Raw genomic sequence first — 22323 nt, 5'->3', positions numbered from 1 at the left:
TGATACGTCTCCGACGTATCGATAATTTCTTATGTTCCATGCCACATTATTGATGATATCTACATGTTTTATGCACACTTTATGTCATATTCGTGCATTTTCCGGAACTAACCTATTAACAAGATGCCGAAGGGCCAGCTGTCGTTTTCGCTGTTTTTGGTTTCGTAAATCCTAGTAACGAAATATTCTCGAATTGGACGAAATCAACGCCCAGGGTCCTATTTTGCCACGAAGCTTCCGTAAGACCGAAGAGGAGTCGAAGTGGGGCCACGAGGCGCCGCCACCATAGGGCGGCGCGGCCCGTGCCCCGGCCGCGCCGACCTATGGTGTGGGGCCCTCGTGTGGCCCCCGCGTTGCCCTTCCGCCTACTTAAAGCCTCCGTCGCGAAACCCCAGCATCGAGAGCCACGATACGGAAAACCTTACCGAGACGCCGCCGCCAATCCCATCTCGGGGATTCTCGGAGATCTCCTTCGCACCCCGCCGGAGAGGGGATTCATCTCCCGAGGACTCTTCACCGCCATGGTCGCCTCCGGAGTGATGAGTGAGTAGTTCACCCCCGGACTATGGGTCCATAGCAAGTAGCTAGATGGTTGTCTTCTCCTCATTGTGCTTCATTGTTGGATCTTGTGAGCTGCCTAACATGATCAAGATCATCTATCCGTAATGCTATATGTTGTGTTTGTCGGGATCCGATGGATAGAGAATACTATGTTATGTTAATTATCAAGTTATTACCTATGTGTTGTTTATGATCTTGCATGCTCTCCGTTATTAGTAGAGGCTCTGGCCAAGTTTTTGCTCTTAACTCCAAGAGGGAGTATTTATGCTCGATAGTGGGTTCATGCCTCCATTGATATCTCGGGACAAGTGACGTAAAGTTCTAAGGTTGTGGATGTGTCTGTTGCCACTAGGGATAAAACATTGATGCTATGTCCGAGGATGTAGTTGTTGATTACATTACGCACCATACTTAATGCAATTGTCCGGCAACTTAATACCGGAAGGGGTTCGGATGATAACCCGAAGGTGGACTTTTTAGGCATAGATGCAGCTGGATGGCGGTCTCATGTACTTTGTCGTAATGCCCAATTAAATCTCACTATATTTATCATGACATGTATGTGCATTGTTATGCCCTCTCTATTTGTCAATTGCCCGACCGTAATTTGTTCACCCAACATGCTTTTATCTTATGGGAGAGACACCTCTAGTGAACCGTGGACCCCGGTCCATTCTTTTATACTCGAAATACAAATCTGCCGCAATACTTGTTCTTTATCGTTTTCTTGCAAACAATCATCTTCCACACAATACGGTTAATCCTTTGTTACAGTAGAAGCTCGGTGAGATTGACAACCTCACTCGTTTCGTTGGGGCAAAGTACTTTGGTTGTGTTGTGCGGGTTCCACGTTGGCGCCGGAATCTCCGGTGTTGCGCCGCACTACATCCCGCCGCCATCAACCTTCAACGTGCTTCTTGACTCCTACTGGTTCGATTAAACCTTGGTTTCTTACGGAGGGAAACTTGCCGCTGTGCGCATCACACCTTCCTCTTGGGGTTCCCAACGGACGTGTCAGCTACACGCATCAGCTAGTTGTAGATACATTAAAACTTATAGGAGAAGCACAAGCAATTGATAGTAGCCGACCCACCTCGCTATTCCCTGCAGGCGTGGGTGTTGTAACTGCCGCTAGAAGCGTTGAATAGGAGGACCCGGGACAGAGGCGCGGGGCGCGCGCAGTAGGGGGCTAGAACTGCCAGCGGTTCAAGCATTGCCTATGGTCAACCCCTACAAATATAACTCAATGCAAATATTAGTCCATATGAATTATCATTAATTACCAGAACCACACATGGGGGCTCCATGCACTTCAAATGCCATATCAGGTGGCCATAAGAGCAAAAGCACTTATGAATAACATAGAGATTGGCATACAATGTTCTCCTACTCCAGGTAGGCTACTCCAACGATAGAGCTCAACTAGCCCAATACAAGGATCTTTGGTTCCGTCTGATTTTGTGTTTGAAAATCCAAAGCTCTATGTTGATGCATCTTGGAAGAAGAGGAGTGGATCCGTTTGGACAACAACGAGTCTAGGAATATAGTTTCATTGGATGGAGCAGGAGGCTCACATAGATGTCTTGATCATGGCATCATTCCCGAATTTCATCTCCGATTCAAGCTAAAAATCAAGCTTTAGTTCTGACGGGCCACTTTGCATCATCCAAACAGCTGTAAAACCCATTTTCTGCACTGACAAATAGGTCTTTAGCAAGAGCAGCGGCGGCTCCGGGTGCAAAAGACCCCACGGAGATTCGAAGACAAGTCATTCAGCTTCAAAATTTGTCAAAGTCCCTTGCAACCTAGCATTTACCACATCAGCAGGGAAATCAATGGCGTTGCCCATTGATGTGCTCATCAAGCAAGAAGATCTTTAAGATATGTGCCCACCAGCTCATGTAGGAACTCGGCTCATAGCAACACTTCTTGTCTAGTTCTAGCGGCAGTTAATCAATTGCAAGGGATTGGGCTTTGTAATTAAGGATGTTCAATGCTTTTGAGCTATAATGAGATTGTTTGGAGCTCTGCACCCTTCCCCGCTCAACACCCCCCACACCCGCTCGATTCCCCAATTCACTGGATCGAATGGTCAATCTAGAGGACAATCGTTGATCCTGAGTTTGTCGAAATGAACGAGCCATCCACCTTTTTGTAATTCTTCTTAGGGTTCACTCCCCTAAGGTCATTCTCCACACCAAACGGGTGCACCTCACCATCAACCACCGATTGGTGAGCACCAAGGTACTAGGAATGGCAAATTCGACAGAAATAACCCTTGGGCGAAAGGAATGTCAAAAATGCACCATCGGCGAAACTATTTCAAAAAATTAACCCTCCAGTGTCGTGCCTGTACGGATGGCGTTGCAAGCATTTGTGTCACGCCCCACAGTTCGGCGCGGCAGGCGTGCTAGCGTGGCCTGGTGGGCCCCAGTGCGAGTTAGTGCAACGCCCCAGGCTAGGGCACGACACGTAGAGGTGCAACGCCGTCATCGGGGGCGCGGCACTGGCGCACACATAAGACCGCCCTAGGCCCGCCCGAGCCGGCCACTTCATCCCTTTGCGCTAGTTGAGAGGAGTGGCGGCGGCTGCTAGGGTTTTCTCTCCCCCTCTTCTAATCCCCACCCAAACTTCACATATCTAAGGCATTGCTCCGTGGATTTCGAACCCTCCAAGTTCCTAGAGGTTCTCTCCCTCATTTCTCTTGTTTTGACCTATTGGATTGTTGTTTTTGTTGTTGCACATGTCCCAATCTTGGAATCCCTAAATATATGAATTGACCCAAATGCTTGCAATGTGTAGTTGCTTTGGCCTATTTTGGGCTCCTATGGTGTATATGATGCATTTTGCTTAAGATTGGTAGGTTAGGGTTAGTGCTATTGTTATGATTTTGTTATGGTGTGTTATGATTAGGGTTAGGATTAATGTTGGCTTGGTGTATATAAAGCGGTTTGTTGTTATGTTTATATATTTTAGGGATGGCGAGAATTTTCCATGTTCATCATGTGGACAAGGACTCTTTTTTTGAAAGGAAACATTGACCCGGACCCGGATGAAGTTGAATTGGTGTTCGAACGTAGCCCTAATTATGCGGAGGTCTTGGAACAAGTTAGGATTGATTTGAATTGGATGGACCCGAGTTATGTAGTTGAGTTGGAGGGAAGACATAATGCGGGGTTCGGAATGCATGTTCGTTGGAAGACAATGCATATCAACTCGGAGCAACGTTGGGTTGCATACAAGGAGGTGGTGGAAGAATCACTAGATAGGGCTCTTGAGTTGTTTGCCACCAAAAAGGTTGATACATCTTTGCACTTGTACTTGAACCGGCTTGCCTCCCTTTGAATGGTACGAGTCATCAACCTTTGAACCAAGAGGAAATAAGCGAGCCTCGTTGTAATCATGAGGCAAATGATGAGGAGGAAGAAGATGGGAATGGGGTTGAGCTTCACGAGAACAATGTTGGAGATTTGGATAAGTATTATATCCAAGAAAATGTGGACCGTGAGCTCCCGTATAGTCGATGCTATGCATCGGACTCGGATGATGATGGTCCCGATGAAGAAATTGATGAAGAGGGATTCACGGCCAAGGAGGCGGAAGCCCACGAGAAGGTATTGGGACGCGGATCATCAGGTACCCTTGTTTCGTGATCTTAGTCTTGCGGATGAATCCATAGTTGATGGCGGTAAGGGTGTAGTGCTTGGACCGAGGCCTATTTCTCACCGGGATGATAATCACGCGATGAATGGGATTGCTTCCGGAATAAAGTTCTCAACATTGTTGGAGTTGAAGCATTGGCTTAAGGAGTACTCGGTGAAGCATCATCGTCCGTACAAGGTGGTTCACTCTGGACGTCAAGCAACGTTACTACGCTTAAATGCGAGGAGGATGGATGCCCTTGGGTTGTGCGTGCAAGACCATTGAAGGGAGGCCCTGATTGGCACATATCTAGTTGTGTATCAACTCACATGTGCCGGGGAATGAGGATGGATGGAAAAGATGCCAAGCACGAGCACCGACAACTTAAATCTGATTTCATCGCATATAGGCTTTTGAACTCCATCTCGTCACTTCCAACAATGAGCATCAAGAGTGTGCAGGAGCTTGTGCAAGATATCTTAAACTATGAGGTGAAGTACGGAAAGGCATGGAAGGCAAAGCAAGCCGCATTCAAGATGTTGTATGGTGATTGGGAGGAAGCACATAACCGACCCCCTAGGTTGTTAGGAGCGACGGCCGCCGCTAACCCGGGCATGGTTCATGTGGTTGAACCGTATGGCAATAAGACAAGGATATACAACGAGAAGAATGTTTGAGTATTTGGCCGTGCATTTTGGGCATTTCAGCAATGTATGAGAGCTTTTGAACATTGCAGGCCTATCATCTGCGTCGATGGTACCTTCTTGACCGGAAAATTCAAGGGCACTCTCTTGGTTGCAATAGCAAATGATGGACAAAAACGGTTGGTTCCTTCGGCCTTTGCTTTGGTTGAAGTGGAGGACAATGATAATTGGGAGTGGTTCTTCCATATTTTGAGAACGAAGGTATTGCCAACCCACAGAGAAACATGTGTCATCTCGGATCGTCATCAAGGAATCCTCAATGCGGTGATGATTGACATTCCCGATTATGCTCCGTTGCACCATCAATGGTGCATGAGACATTTTTGTGCAAAATCCTATAGGGCTTGTGGAAGCAAGAAGTTGGCGGATGATCTCCAAGATTGTTGTCTAGCTTACACGGACCGACGTTTCGCAAACTTGTACAACAGATTGCTTGTTAACAAAAAAACTCAATCCTGGAGGTCTCGAGTTTCTCAATAGGCACATTCAAGATGTGCCTAAGTGGGCACGAGCATATGATGAGGGAGGACGAAGGTATGGTCATATGGCAAGCAACTTGGCAGAATGTTTTAACAAGGTGTTGAAAGGTGTCCGTGCATTGCCGGTGGCTGTAATAGTTAGATATACATTCGACAAGATGAATACGTATTTGCTGAAGTACTCTGATGAAAATGACATGCAAATTGCTGGAATGTTCAAGAACAACAAGCACAAGTACAAGTACCCACCGAAGATTGATGAGTGGATGGAATTTCAGTCACGTAAGGCGGACTCCCAAGTTGCCACACTGATAATCATGAGCTCATTTACCAAGTTGACAAGCCATGAGAAACCACGGGTGACGGTGTCCAACACGGTGGCCGAGCATTCAAGGTCTCACTTAAGATTTGTGATTGCACATGTGGAAGACCATTGTTGCTTCATCTCGCGTGCTCCCATTTGCTCACGGCTGCTCGCACGCGACATGTGGACTACAACCACCCGCTCACTGTCAGAGAGTCCGAGTTCTCTATGGAGACCATAAAGAAGACATGGGAACCTAGATTCCACCCATACCTTGACCAGTCGCAGTGGCCGGAGTATCATGGAGTTCAACTATGGCCCGATCCGGATTGGAAAGTGGTTAAACGCGGAAGACGCAAAACTAAGCGTTTTAGGAGCGACATGGATGGTTGGGGCCGTGTTGGTGCACGAGAATGGGGAGCTGACCAGTTCCAAGAGGCCCGTGAGAGAGCTCGTTGTGGCACGTGCAATGGTGAAGGACACAATGCACGGAAATGTGAACAAAGAAAGAGAGATAAGGGAAATGAAGCTAACACTAGCCAACCAAGAAGTAGCCAAGAAGTGGTTGCCGTGATCATCGTAATTCTTGTAATCGAGAACACGAGGCCTGATGCGTGCAGTTAACACACGTCCGTTGGGAACCCCAAGAGGAAGGTGTGATGCGTACAGTAGCAAGTTTTCCCTCAGTAAGAAACCAAGGTTTATCGAACCAGTAGGAGTCAAGGATCACGTGAAGGTCGTTGGTGACGGAATGTAGTGCGGCGCAACACCAGGGATTCCGGCGCCAACGTGGAACCTGCACAACACAATCAAAGTACTTTGCCCCAACGTAACGAGAAGGTTGTCAATCTCACCGGCTTGCCGTAAACAAAGGATTAGATGTATAGTGTGGATGATGATGTTTGCGAAGAACAAGAAAGAACAAGTATTGCAAGAGATTGTATTTCGGATGTAAAGAATGGACCGGGGTCCACAGCTTCACTAGTGGTGTCTCTCCCATAAGATAAATAGCATGTTGGGTGAACAAATTACGATTGGGCAATTGACAAATAAAGAAAGCATAACAATGCACATACATATATCATGATGAGTACTATGAGATTTAATCAGTGGCATTACGACAAAGTACATAGACCGCTATCCGTAATGCATCTATGCCTAAAAAGTCCACTTTCAGAGTTATCATCCGAACCCCTTCCGTATTAAGTTGCAAACAACAGTACAATTGCATTAAGTATGGTGCGTAATGTAATCAACACAAATATCCTTAGACAAAGCATCGATGTTTTATCCCTTGTGGCAACAACACATCCACAATCTTAGAACTTTCTCGTCACCGTCCCGCATTCAATGGAGGCATGAACCCACTATCGAGCATAAATACTCCCTCTTGGAGTTACAAGTATCAACTTGGCCGAGCCTTTACTAGCAACGGAGAGCATGCAAGAACATAAACAACATATATGATAGATTGATAATCAACTTGACATAGTATTCAATATTCATCGGATCCCAACAAACACAACATGTAGCATTACAAATAGATGATCTTGATCATGATAGGCAGCTCACAAGATCTAACATGATAGGACAATGAGGAGAAGACAACCATCTAGCTACTGCTATGGACCCATAGTCCAGGGGTGAACTACTCACACATCGATCCGCAGGCGATCATGGCGATGAAGAGACCTCCGGGAGATGATTTCCCTCTTCGGCAGGGTGCCGGAGGCGATCTCCTGAATCCCCCGAGATGGGATTGGCGGCGGCTGCGTCTCTGGAAGGTTTTCCGTATCGTGGCTCTCGGTACAGAGGGTTTCGCGACGAAGGCTTTAAGTAGGCGGAAGGGTAGGTTTAGGGGCGACGCGAGGGCCCCACACGCCAGGGCCACGCGGGCCCAGCCCTGGCCGCGCCTCCCTGTTGTGTCGGCGCCTCGTCGCCCCACTTCGTTTCCCTTTCGGTCTTCTGGAAGCTTCGTGGAAAAATAGGACCCTGGGCGTTGATTTCGTCCAATTCCGAGAATATTTCCTTTGTAGGATTTCTGAAACCAAAAACAGCAGAAAAACGAAGAATCGGCTCTTCGGCATCTCGTCAATAGGTTAGTGCCGGAAAATGCATAATAATGACATATAATGTGTATAAAACATGTGAGTATCATCATAAAAGTAGCATGGAACATAAGAAATTATAGATACGTTTGAGACGTATCAAGCATCCCCTAAGCTTAGTTCCTACTCGCCCTCGAGTAGGTAAACGATAACAAGGATAATTTCGAAGTGACATGCTATCATAATCTTGATCAATACTATTGTAAAGCACATGAGATGAATGCAGCGATTCGAAGCAATGGTGAAGACAATGAGTAAACAACTGAATCATATAGCAAAGACTTTTCATGAATAATACTTTCAAGACAAGCATCAATAAGACTTGCATAAGAGTTAACTTATAAGCAATAAGTTCTTAGTAGAAAGCTTTGTAACAACACAAAGGAAGATATAAGTTTCAGCAGTTGCTTTCAACTTCAACATGTTTATCTCATGGACAATTGTCAACACAAAGTAATATAACAAGTGCAATAGGTAAACATGTAAGAATCAATGCACACAGTTTACACAAGTGTTTGCTTCCAAGATAGAAAGAAGTAGGTAAACTGACTCAATAATAAAGTAGAAGAATGTCCCTTCGCAGAGGGAAGCATGGATTACTATTTTTGTGCTAGAGCTTTTCATTTTGAAAACATAGAAACAATTTTGTCAACGGTAGTAATAAATCATATGTGTTATGTATAAGATATCCTATAAGTTGCAAGCCTCATGCATAGTATACTAATAGTGCCCGCACCTTGTCCTAATTAGCTTGGATTAACACGGATTATCATTGCATAGCATATGTTTCAACCAAGTGTCACAAAGGGGTACCTCTATGCCGCCTGTACAGAGGTCTAAGGAGAAAGTTCGCATTGGATTTCTCGCTTTTGATTATTCTCAACTTAGACATCCATACCGGGACAACATAGACAACATATAATGGACTCCTCTTTAATGCTTAAGCATTCAACATCAGATAATATTCTCATAAGAGATTGAGGATTTGTGTCCAAACTGAAACTTCCACCATGATTCATGGCTTTAGTTAGCGGCCCAATGTTCTTCTCTAACAATATGCATACTCAAACCATTTGATCATGAAAATCGCCCTTACTTCAGACAAGACGAACATGCATAACAACTCACATGATATTCAACAAAGGTAAAAGTTGATGGCGTCCCCAGAAACATGGTTACCGCTCAACAAGCAACTTATTAAGAAAAATAAGATACATAAGTACATATTCTTCACCATAATAGTTTTTAAGGCTATTTTCCCATGAGCTATATATTGCAAATGCAAAGAATAGAAGTTTAAAGGTAACATTCAAGTAATGTACTTTGGAATGGCAGAGAAATACCATGTGGTAGGTAGGTCTGGTGGACACAAATGGCATAATTTTTGGCTCAAGGATTTGGATGCACGAGAAGAATTCCTCTCAATACAAGGCTAGGCTAGCAAGGTTGTTTGAAGCAAACTCAAGTATAAAATAGTGCAGCAAGACTCACATATGAACATATTGTAAGCATTATAAGACTTTACATCGTCTCCTTGTTGTTCAAACACCTTAACCAGAAAATATCTAGACTTAGAGAGACCAATCATGCAAACCAAATTTTAACAAGCTCTATGTAGTTCTTCATTAATAGGTGCAAAGTACATGATGCAAGAGCTTAAACATGATCTATATGAGCACAACAATTGCCAAGTATCAAATTATTCAAGACATTATACCATTTACCACATGAAGCATTTTCCGTTTCCAACCATATATCAATGAACGAAGTAGTTCAACCTTCGCAATGAACATTAAGAATAAAACTAAGAACACATGTGTTCATATGCAACAGCGGAGCGTGTCTCTCTCCCACACAAAGAATGCTAGGATCCGATTTTATTCAAACAAAAACAAAAACAAAAGCAAACAGACGCTCCAAGTAAAGCACATAAGATGTGATGGAATAAAAATATAGTTTCACTAGAGGTGACCTGATAAGTTGTCGATGAAGAAGGGGATGCCTTGGGCATCCCCAAGCTTAGATGCTTGAGTCTTCTTAAAATATGCAGGGATGAACCACGGGGCATCCCCAAGCTTAGACTTTTCACTCTTTTTGATCATATTGTATCATCCTCCTCTCTTGACCCTTGAAAACTTCCTCCACACCAAACTCGAAACAAACTCATTAGAGGGTTAGTGCATAATTGAAAATTCATATATTCAGAGGTGACATAATCATTCTTAACACTTATGGATATTGCACAAAGCTACTGAAAGTTAATGGAACAAAGAAATCCATCAATCATAGCAAAACAGGCAATGCGAAATAAAAGGCAGAATCTGTCAAAACAGAACAGTCCGTAAAGACGAATTTTTCTGGGGCAGTTAACTTGCTCAGATGAAAATGCTCAAATTGAATGAAAGTTGCGTACATATTGGAGGATCACGCACGTAAATTGGCAGATTTTTCTGAGTTACCTACAGAGAATTCTACTCAAATTCGTGACAGCAAGAAATCTGTTTCTGCGCAGTAATCCAAATCTAGTATTGACTTTACTATCAAAGACTTTACTTGGCACAACAATTCAATAAAATAAAGATAAGGAGAGGTTGCTACAGTAGTAACAACTTCCAAGACTCAAATATAAAACAAAGTGCAGAAGTAAAATAATGGGTTGTCTCCCATAAGCGCTTTTCTTTAACGCCTTTCAGCTAAGCGCAGAAAGTGTGAATCAAGTGTTATCAAGAGATGAAGCATCAACAGAGGGGTTTGGAGTTTTCTCAACTATGCATTGTATCTGGTCTATGTAAGTTTCAGAGGCCCCTTTTTCATTACTCTTAGGCTTGCTATTCTCATCAAACAAATTAGCTGGGTGACCCGCGCAATTGCGCGCCTAGATTTACTATACAAAAATATTGTATTATATTATATTGTTCCTCTTGTTAACTCTTGAGAAATTAATATTTAATTTGATTTATGACTGCATTGGCATGACATATTATTTAAATGAAAATAAAATAAAACTACAGCTTGAAGAAATATGTAGAGTACATAATTTGTTGTTGGTAAGACACAAGCATCAACAACGGTGTTGATACTCTACATAAAAATTATAGACTTTTGCACCAATCAGTATATTTTGTTTTTCAAGACGTGAACATGTCTATCTTTCGAGCCACAGCTTTATTTCAAAATCGAACACTTATGGTCGATACATAAATAATTTGATCGCACCTACACATGTAGTATGCTTAAAAAAACAAAACTGATTCACAACTAAAATTGATAGAGAGTCATGAGCATGTTGCTCAAAATGTGTGAGATCAATACATCTATTTCCCTCTCCTCCAGGGAGCCAATCTCTTTTTGTATATATTTCCATGAATAATCTTGCAAAATTGTATACCCAAAATATTGTACGAAAACCTTGTACACTTCTCCTTCTTCTTTTCTTACCACCTCGCCAAATTGCAGCTATCTTTTTTCACTATCATTCCATGTCAACATGTGCAAGAAATTGCAATTATCATTGGTTTTACATAGCACAGCTTTATTTCCCCAAATGCTACATGTTCACCCTAATACGTAAATCTTCTTGCTTACCGAATATGTAGTGCGTTTATTTGATTGGAACATAAAATCTACAGTATACTTTCTCTAAAAAGGGTCGAGCAGGATATTCACGCGTTCAATTGATATTGTCCATGAATTTTCATTTATTACTAAAAGCAATAAAGGGTCCTCACCTATAATCCCGTGCCCTGAAAACAACAGACACAGAGAGAGAGAGAGCCAACAGAAACAATTCTTGTATTGTGTTTCCGTAATATAAATGGCAATGTCATTACTTCACGTCTTCAACAAGTATAGAATATGAGGAATTCCAGCAATTAGATGGGTATTCGTATACACAATAACTGGAATAAAGTTGCAATCTATCTGGTTTTAGCCCAAAACATCATGGAGTGCTATACCGTTATGACATTTGGAGTGCAAATTCTAAATCTCATGAGTGTTTTCAGTACATATATTTTTCTCTCTACCTGTGAGGCCAAAACAAAGTCACAACCATACTATATCATACCATGCTTATATATGTAGACATTATAAACTATAAAGATGCATCATATTTATTATATGCATGGACACATGCTATAATTATCGAAAAGAACCTATGCTCCTATCAACCCTGGCATCATGCCAATAATAGTTGACCAAAGAGAAGATCGATCCAAAAAAAATTAACACTCAGGCGTTTAGGCACCTACGTCAACCAAAGCTACATGGTCTTTACCTTATTTGCCTACGTCCTAAAATACTGGCTTCATCCGCCGGCTTTCTTTGGTCCGGCCAAGCGTCTCTCCCCCGGCTCCGAGCTTGTCGTACGTAATGCTTACAATGCTTACGCTGGTTCAAAAAGATCAAGAGAGAGAGCATATACGGGAAAAAAGATTCACCCAAGTACTCTATTTGAAATTGCCAACATCGGTCATGATGAGAATTCGATAAAACTAAACAGGAAAAGTCGGATTGCGGACATATTCTTGAAAGGCGACGTGATTGAAAATTTGCACATGAACGATTAATCTGGCCTGGATTGGATCGTGTCCTTCTTTTGATCAACCTGCGACATGTCCGTAGCGCAAGAGGGTTGATGATGGACCTGCAATTTGTGGCCGAACGTCAATCCTGCAGCTCGCGGAACCAAAAATTCAAGAGAAGCACTTAGGGGGCTAGGAGCTCGTTCGCTTCATGTGCAATACCCGATTGAGATCCCTCAATTTTATTGACCGCATGGAAGGATTCCGCGCGCTCGATTGAGATCCTATCTTAATGCTAACGCATCTATCAAAAGAAAGGTCTTCTATATGCACATCTCTGGTTGTTATATCCCCTAAACCGTTTTTTCACGGGATCTCCTAAAAGGTTAGGATTATGCAGTTTTTTTTGGGGCCGAGCTAATCTAGATCGTTTATTTAATCTTGCTTAATCTGAGCCATTCTTTGTCTTATGTTTTAATTATATAATAGATTTTCAGGAACAATCCAATCATAATTCTTTTCTAGTGCCTCGAACATTCCTAAGAGCTTGCAAGGTATTGATGTCTTAATCTTCTCTCCATCATTAACATTATTAGTGTACTTTATTCTATCAATGTCCATCTTTTCAAGGGTACTAGCAAAGTTGGTGTAAGAGCCAAGCATCTTATATTTAATAAAGATTTTTCTAGCCTCTCTTGCTACACCACCAAATTCTTTAAGAAGGGTTTCTAAGACAAAATCTTTCTTTTCTCCTTCCTCCATATCAGAGAGTGTAAAAAACATATGCTGAATTATAGGATTGAGATTAACATATTTAGTTTCCAACATGTGTACTAAAGAAGCGGCGGCAATTTCATAAGTAGGAGCAAGTTCTACCAAGTGTCTATCTTCAAAATCTTCAACCATACTAACATGAGTGAAAAATTCTTCTATATTATCCCTTCCAATGATAGACCCTTGTCCTACCGGTATGTCTTTCAAAGTGAACTTAGGAGGAAACATGATGAAATAAACAAAAGGTTAATAAAGTAAATGCAAGTAACTAAATTTTTTTGTGTTTTTAATATAGAGAACGCAAACAAAGCAGTAAATAAAGTAAAGCTAGCAACTATTTTTTTGTGTTTTTGATATAAGAGCAAACAAAGCAGTAAATAAAGTAAAGTAAAGCAAGACAAAAACAAAGTAAAGAGATTGGAAGTGGGAGACTCCCCTTGCAGCGTGTCTTGATCTCCCCGGCAACGACGCTAGAAAAAGTGCTTGATGCGTGCAGTTAACACACGTCCGTTGGGAACCCCAAGAGGAAGGTGTGATGCGTACAGTAGCAAGTTTTCCCTTAGTAAGAAACCAAGGTTTATCGAACCAGTAGGAGTCAAGGATCACGTGAAGGTCGTTGGTGACGGAATGTAGTGCGGCGCAACACCAGAGATTCCGGCGCCAACGTGGAACCTGCACAACACAATCAAAGTACTTTGCCCCAACGTAACAGGTGAGGTTGTCAATCTCACCGGCTTGCTGTAAACAAAGGATTAGATGTATAGTGTGGATGATGATGTTTGTTTGCGAAGAACAATGAAAGAACAAGTATTGCAGTATATTGTATTTCAGATGTAAAGAATGGACCGGGGTCCACAGTTCACTAGTGGTGTCTCTCCCATAAGATAAATAACATGTTGGGTGAACAAATTAAAGTTGGGCAATTGACAAATAAAGAAGGCATAACAATGCACATACATATATCATGATGAGTACTATGAGATTTAATTAGGGCATTACGACAAAGTACATAGACCGCTATCCAGAATGCATCTATGCCTAAAAAGTCCACTTTCAGGTTATCATCCGAACCCCTTCCGGTATTTAGTTTCAAACAACAGACAATTGCATTAAGTATGGTGCGTAATGTAATCAACACAAATATCCTTAGACAAAGCATCGATGTTTTATCCCTTGTGGCAACAACACATCCACAATCTTAGAACTTTCTGTCACTATCCCAGATTCAATGGAGGCATGAACCCACTATCGAGCATAAATACTCCCTCTTGGAGTTACAAGTATCAACTTGGCCAGAGCCTCTACTAGCAACGGAGAGCATGCAAGAACATAAACAACATATATGATAGATTGATAATCAACTTGACATAGTATTCAATATTCATCGTATCCCAACAAACACAACATGTAGCATTACAAATAGATGATCTCGATCATGATAGGCAGCTCACAAGATCTAACATGATAGCACAATGAGGAGAAGACAACTATCTAGCTACTGCTATGGACCCATAGTCCAGGGGTGAACTACTCACACATCGATCCGGAGGCGATCATGGCGATGAAGAGACCTCCGGGAGATGATTCCCCTCTCCGGCAGGATGCCGGAGGCGATCTCCTGAATCCCCCAAGATGGGATTGGCGGCGGCTGCGTCTCTGGAAGGTTTTCCGTATCGTGGCTCTCGGTACAGAGGGTTTCGCGACGAAGGCTTTAAGTAGGCGGAAGGGTAGGTTTAGGGGCGACGCGAGGGCCCCACACGCCAGGGCCGCACGGGCCCAGCCCTGGCCGCGCCGCCCTGTTGTGTCGGTGCCTCGTCGCCCCACTTCGTTTCCCTCTCGGTCTTCAGGAAGCTTCGTGGAAAAATAGGACCCTGGGCGTTGATTTCGTCAAATTCCGAGAATATTTCCTTTGTAGGATTTCTGAAACCAAAAACAGCTATAAAACAACAACTAGCTCTTCGGCATCTCGTCAATAGGTTAGTGCCGGAAAATGCATAATAATGACATATAATGTGTATAAAACATGTGAGTATCATCATAAAAGTAGCATGTAACATAAGAAATTATAGATACGTTTGAGACGTATCAAGGCCTTCCGACAGAGAAGCGCTCCCAGCTCCAAATGGATAGAAGAAGCAACAGACCACCAACGGAAGCGTCCTTACCGGTCCTGCAACAAGCTTTGTCCAACTACACAAAAAAGGGAACACATATTAGTCATGTCCCAAAGTGGAGATGTCATGTAGAAATCGGTTAGGGTTGATACAAGTGATTACCTGGCGGTACAAGAAGGCCAATGCCGCCGAACCCCAACTCCATTTAGTCTCCATTTTGGTTAACGCCTTCAACCAGTGCCACTGAGCGGTATTCCCACTGCAGTCAGGAAATAGAGTTCTGGTGATAACATACCACACATACACACGTGCGTATAGCTTAATCACATCCGGCTGGCTCCCTCCGGGCATGTCTTGAAGTTCTGTGAGATCCAAGTGAAAGTAGCCTCGACAGAGACCCTTAATTTCTCACCCTTCTTGTTTATAATCTCATCAGGAACCTTGCCAATAAGGTCAAACATCTTGCCACGCCAGTCTTCATAAGATGTGTCGATGCATAGTGGCTTCCCCTCAATGGGGACTGCAAGTATCATCGACATGTCCTGCAAAGTCACGGTCATCTCACCGGTTCGGAGGTGAAAACTATGCATCTCCGGTCTCCAGCGATCAACAAGAGTAGTGATGGCGGAAGGGTTCATGCTCGGTGTCCGCCGGGTCACCATATGGATGAATGGAAGGAGACCTAGCGGCTCGATGTACTCCGTGTATCGCTCATCGTATGGCATCTTCTGTAAGGACGATGCCTCGTGACACCTAAGTCGGAGGGGTCCAAAGACCTACACAAATAGAAGCCTCATTATTACATATGCATATAGCATTGGAAAACAATATGTACCACTAGGTTTATTTCTATTACCTGCTTCTTCTCGGACATTAAGTACGCACGGTGTCTAGTATCGTAATGAGGTTCGAGAAGCGACATCCTACACATATGTGAGCAATAGTAACAATATAAGAGCTAATATGTGAGCAAATGCGACAAGATATAAAATAATATGTGACCATGTCACTACAAAATCTAGCACACAAGACCCAAACAATATTAACACAAATGCTATTCACATCCTACAAGATTAAAAATGGATATACATTTCTGGATATCTTGATGAACTAGGGTTTCCCAAGAGCTAATATGTGAGCATTTGACTTCAAAATCTAGGCCACATAAAAACTAAACAATAGTCACACATTTGCTATGGCCATGCTACACAATTGGTTACTAGAACTATTGATGAACTAGGTTGAGAATTTTCTTCATATTTTTGGATAAAATAGATGGGGATTGAGGGGGAATACCTTGGAGAAGGGTGGGGAGCAAGATCCCGGAGAGAATCACCAAGATGGAGCCGTTTGGTGGGAGGATTGGAGGAGGGAGAGAGGGGACATCAGCCGCCGCCGCCTGGTGCCTCCCGCAACCCTACACAAATCGGCTGCTTGGGCTAGCTCGATCGGGCCTGGGCGGTCTTATGTGTGCGCCAGTGCCGCGCCCCCGATGACAGCGTTGCACCTCTACGTGCCTAGACTGGGGCGTTGCACTACCTCACACCGGGGTCCGCCAGGCCACGCTAGCACGCCTGCCGCGCCGAACTGTGGGGTGTGGCACAGATGCCTGCAACGCCATCCCTACAGGCGCGACACTGGAGGGTTAATTTTTTGAAATAGTTTCGCCGATGGTGCATTTTTGACATTCCTTTCGCCTGAAGGTTATTTTTGTCGAATTTGCCTACTAGGAATAATATTCGTACTCTCCCCCAACCTTCTCTTAGTCTCACGTAATGCAGGAGCTGGTCAAGAAAACTTGCGGGTTACTGCATCGAATAATGCATTCTAAATGCGTGACCATATTTCTTTACCGGCGCGTCACGTCATTTTATTTTCTACTAAATGACATGTCATGAAATCACGAGTGAGAAACTAAATCAACGGCCGCCTCATGGACCGTAGTCATAGGCCCAGCCCAGGAGTCACCAGCCCGCGACGAGCCCACCCATATATATATTGACGAGCACAAGCCGATTCTAGGGTTTTATCAGTGCTTGTTCCACTTCCCCGCCGCCGCTTCCTCATCTCATCCCATTCTCTCCTCTTGGATCGTGAGGAGGAGGCCAAGCCCCAAGGTGAGACTTACCCTCTTTACTTCTCCTCCTCGCTTTGATTGCTTCCTGGAGCTCGTTGATGCATCCGTAGGGCTGTTAGCCAGTCGATTCTAGTTCTAGTCACGCTGGATGCCCGCTAGTTCCACTTTTTTCCTAGCGCGAGAAGCTGCTGGGGTTGTGTTGACCTCGAAGCTTGGAAGAATTTTAGGTGCCTCCTACTCTCGTTCTACGATCCAGCTTTGTATATATGCGATAGGTACCGAGCTGGTTCCCCCCGTAATCGTCCCGATTCGTCTGTTGGCCGTGTAGAAATAATAAGCCAGTTTGGTTCGATTCGTTTTGTAGGACGTTTAGTTTTCTGTTGCTTCTTCGTCCTGCTCAGGTGTTGGATGACTGATTTGCTTGTAAGCAGACGCTCATCGTTTTCACCATGCATCGACCGACCAATTATTACTTGTCATTTATGTGTTATAGGTAATGTTGGCTACGTAGATATTATTTTTATCTTTGAGTTTCACATCGATCTGTCGTTCCGTTGAGGTCAGTGGTGGGCATCGGTCTACTTTGTCCAAAGTGAAGTCGGCGTATTCTTATTTTACTTTTGGCTATTGTGCTACCTGTTCACGGGGTTCACTAGAATGTTCAAGCTGCTGTAGGGTTGTGCCAGTGCTGCCTTGGTTGCCTTAACCTGGTTGATTTGCTTCTCTGCTCATGCTAAATGGGGAGACAACGGAGATACAGCATGCAGTTATATCACATACTTTAATTTGTACAATGGGAGATGCTTTATTTTCGTTCTATTTTAGTATTTAGGGGTGTTAGTACAGGCCACATGACGATTACATTCTGCATCTGTATGAACTTCTTATCGTTACTTGAATGATTATGTGAATATCTTCTGGTATTTTCTAACAACTCTTGATGCATTGTTGAAACAGAACTTATACTCCCAGCGTGATATCAAAAAGCAGCCAAGATGGTGAAGTTCACAGCAGAAGAGCTTCGTCGAATTATGGACAAAAAGAATAATATTCGCAACATGTCCGTTATTGCTCATGTTGACCATGGTATGTGCACAACTGTCTGTCTTATGGCTAGTTGCATTCTCTAACTTGTTTTCGATGTCTATGCTGTTTATTATAAATTATATATGGTTTGTTTAATTTGGTCTTTATAACACATTGTCCTTTTGTCCCCCTCCTGCAAATATCAAATCTGCTGATCGTGTGCCATGGCGTTGATTACTATGGCTTATTATTTGTTTGATGTTTACTTTCATGAAGTGAAAAACAGTTATTTGCTTATCTGTTATATCTGAAGGAGGGCAATCAATTTTAGTGGTGAATGTCTACCCTTTGGGCTACTATATGAGCAGATTACTTTACATTGTTCTACTTCATAACATAAAATTGAGTTGTATATGCATGTGCTTTAGTGCGATCTTGTCCTGGTAGATATAACTTCTCCAAGTGCTTGTACTATATTTTAGATTTGTTCTGTTTCCATCTTGTTACACTTCCATTAGTTAGTTTTCAAGATTTCATAATATTGGGCGATCCTATCTGTTTGATGTGTTGATATGTCAATTTTTGAACTCCTATAAAATCATGTTGGAAATCTGACTTTATGTATTTTTTTTGAATGCTAATTCTGTACTGTTCTGATTAGTTGAGTACTATTTGCAGGCAAGTCTACGCTTACGGATTCCCTTGTGGCAGCTGCTGGGATTATTGCCCAGGAAGTTGCTGGTGATGTTCGCATGACTGATACCCGTGCAGATGAGGCAGAACGTGGTATTACAATCAAATCCACTGGTATCTCTCTTTTCTATGAGATGACCGATGAATCACTTGCAAGTTACAAGGGGGAGAGGGATGGGAACGAATACCTGATCAACCTGATTGATTCACCTGGCCACGTTGACTTTTCTTCGGAAGTCACAGCTGCTCTTCGTATTACTGATGGAGCTTTGGTGGTTGTTGACTGTATTGAGGGTGTCTGTGTGCAGACTGAAACTGTACTGCGCCAGGCTCTTGGTGAGAGGATTAGACCTGTCCTGACTGTCAACAAGATGGACAGGTGTTTCCTTGAGCTTCAAGTGGATGGTGAGGAAGCCTATCAGACTTTCTCCCGCGTCATTGAAAATGCCAATGTCATCATGGCAACATATGAAGATGTGCTCCTTGGTGATGTCCAAGTGTACCCAGAGAAGGGGACTGTTGCATTCTCTGCTGGTTTGCACGGGTGGGCCTTTACCCTTACCAATTTTGCCAAGATGTATGCCTCCAAGTTTGGAGTTGATGAATCAAAGATGATGGAGAGGCTGTGGGGTGAGAACTTCTTTGACCCAGCCACAAAGAAATGGACGACAAAGAACACTGGCTCAGCAACCTGCAAGAGAGGTTTTGTTCAGTTCTGCTATGACCCCATCAAGCAAATCATTGAGATCTGCATGAATGATCAGAAGGATAAGTTGTGGCCTATGTTGAAGAAGCTTGGTATTACCATGAAGAATGATGAGAAGGACCTAATGGGCAAGCCTCTCATGAAGCGTGTCATGCAAACTTGGCTGCCTGCCAGTCGTGCTCTTCTTGAGATGATGGTGTATCACCTGCCCTCTCCCTCGAAGGCTCAGAGGTATCGTGTTGAGAACTTGTACGAGGGCCCTCTTGATGATGTATATGCAAATGCTATCAGAAACTGTGACCCTGATGGTCCTCTTATGCTCTACGTTTCCAAGATGATTCCAGCATCTGACAAGGGCAGATTCTTTGCCTTTGGCCGTGTTTTTGCTGGGAAGATTGCAACTGGCATGAAGGTCCGTATCATGGGTCCCAACTTTGTTCCTGGCCAGAAGAAAGATCTCTACACGAAGAGTGTCCAGCGTACTGTTATCTGGATGGGAAAGAAACAAGAGTCCGTGGAGGATGTTCCTTGCGGTAACACTGTTGCTTTGGTTGGTTTGGATCAGTTCATCACGAAGAATGCAACCCTGACAGGCGAGAAGGAAGTTGATGCATGTCCAATCAGAGCAATGAAGTTCTCTGTGTCCCCTGTTGTGCGTGTTGCTGTTCAGTGCAAGGTGGCCTCTGATCTACCTAAACTTGTTGAAGGTTTGAAGCGTCTGGCCAAGTCTGATCCTATGGTCCTATGCTCTATTGAGGAGTCTGGTGAGCATATCATTGCTGGAGCTGGCGAACTTCACCTTGAGATTTGCTTGAAGGATCTGCAGGATGACTTCATGGGTGGTGCTGAAATTATTGTTTCCCCTCCTGTTGTCTCCTTCCGTGAGACTGTTATGGACAAGTCATGCCGTACTGTTATGAGCAAGTCCCCAAACAAGCACAACAGGCTCTACATGGAGGCTCGCCCGTTGGAGGAGGGATTGCCTGAGGCGATTGATGAAGGACGCATTGGCCCACGTGATGATCCTAAGGTGCGCTCCCAGATCCTCTCTCAGGAGTTTGGGTGGGACAAGGATCTCGCCAAGAAGATCTGGTGCTTTGGACCTGAGACCACTGGCCCGAACATGGTTGTTGACATGTGTAAGGGAGTGCAGTACCTGAATGAGATCAAGGACTCTGTTGTTGCTGGCTTCCAGTGGGCATCGAAGGAAGGTGCACTGGCCGATGAGAACATGCGTGGCATCTGCTTTGAGGTCTGTGATGTTGTTCTCCACACTGACGCTATTCACAGGGGTGGTGGCCAGGTTATCCCAACGGCCAGGAGGGTCATTTTTGCCTCCCAGCTCACTGCTAAGCCAAGGCTGCTGGAGCCGGTGTACCTGGTTGAGATCCAGGCCCCGGAGAATGCACTTGGTGGCATTTATGGCGTTCTGAACCAGAAGAGAGGGCACGTGTTTGAGGAGATGCAGAGGCCAGGTACCCCACTGTACAACATCAAGGCTTACCTCCCTGTCATCGAGTCATTTGGTTTCTCGGCCACCCTCAGGGCCGCCACATCTGGCCAGGCTTTCCCTCAGTGCGTGTTTGACCATTGGGAGGTGATGAATTCTGATCCTCTGGAGGCCGACTCTCAGTCTGCGAACCTTGTCAAGGAAATCCGCAAGAGGAAGGGGCTCAAGGAACAGATGACTCCTCTGTCTGATTTCGAGGACAAGCTCTAAGTTTTGGTCATTATACCTTACCTGCTCTACTTGTCCTTATTGTTTAAGAGCTCTGCTTTATATTGTGCTTTGTCAAGTGTGCGTGCAAATCGAAAGACATGGTACTGTGCTGCTGGGATTAAATTTTGCCGTTTGTCGTGAACTCGTGATGTAGTAAGAGATATGTAATTTGCAGTTATTATACTGGTAGTTATTACTACTGTCCCGTGTTTGCAAAAACAGTGTTTGATATTTCATCGCTATCATTATTCTGTGTTTTGATAGTTCCCTACATCTAGCAGTTATACTGGTTATGTGATGTTTAAGTTCTAGCATTGTGAACACTGTTTTTGCCTCATTTTTTTGGACCTGCTGTTTTTGCCTACTGATATAGATCTTCACCTGTCCTCTACTTAAAGAAAAAATGTCAAATTTTGTTAATCTGTTGTTACTTGTTACCTACTATAGGGAACAATAGAGTAACACTACACCTACGGGATGTTTTCTACGGAATAACATCTACGCGCAGACGTGGAGCTAAGGGCAGTGTGGCAAAAACAAAAAATTTCTGGAACACGGGACAAGCTGTTTGCCCTTTTAACAGCAGTTAGGTGGCTGTTTTTAGTTTGTGTCCACCCTCCGGTCTTTTGCTTGGCGTGCTGAATGTCCTGAATCTATATCTATACCTAATAATAAAAGCAAAAGAACTTCTTGTTGGTCCGTTTTTTTCGATCCTAATTTTTATCTAAACTAGTACATGTGCCCGTGCGTTGTCACGGGTTTTCAAATTTCATTTCTCAATGCATATATATAATTTACAACTCACTATGAAAATTCAAAACAAATCAGAGATATCAGCATTGTTGTGCATATGTGTGCGTGGTTTCATGAACAATAATGTTTCATACAATGC

The 22323-nt window shown here is 43.6% G+C and overlaps 1 protein-coding gene across 1 annotated transcript; it reads left to right on the top strand.

Annotated features, from left to right (window-relative positions):
* Positions 1–17232: 17232 nt before the first annotated feature.
* Positions 17233–21630, top strand: LOC124692306 (elongation factor 2). Its single transcript, XM_047225645.1, has 3 exons — positions 17233–17326; positions 18244–18372; positions 18991–21630. The coding sequence occupies exons 2-3, from the start codon at positions 18282–18284 to the stop codon at positions 21429–21431; spliced, it is 2532 nt and encodes an 843-aa protein (XP_047081601.1). The 5' UTR covers positions 17233–17326; positions 18244–18281; the 3' UTR covers positions 21432–21630.
* The last annotated feature ends 693 nt before the right edge of the window (positions 21631–22323 follow it).

Source organism: Lolium rigidum, chromosome 2, assembly GCF_022539505.1.
Source record: "Lolium rigidum isolate FL_2022 chromosome 2, APGP_CSIRO_Lrig_0.1, whole genome shotgun sequence".
Taxonomy (NCBI): Eukaryota; Viridiplantae; Streptophyta; class Magnoliopsida; order Poales; family Poaceae; genus Lolium; species Lolium rigidum.
The sequence above is the reverse complement of the archived record's forward strand: the minus strand, read 5'-3'. Positions and strand labels throughout refer to the sequence as shown.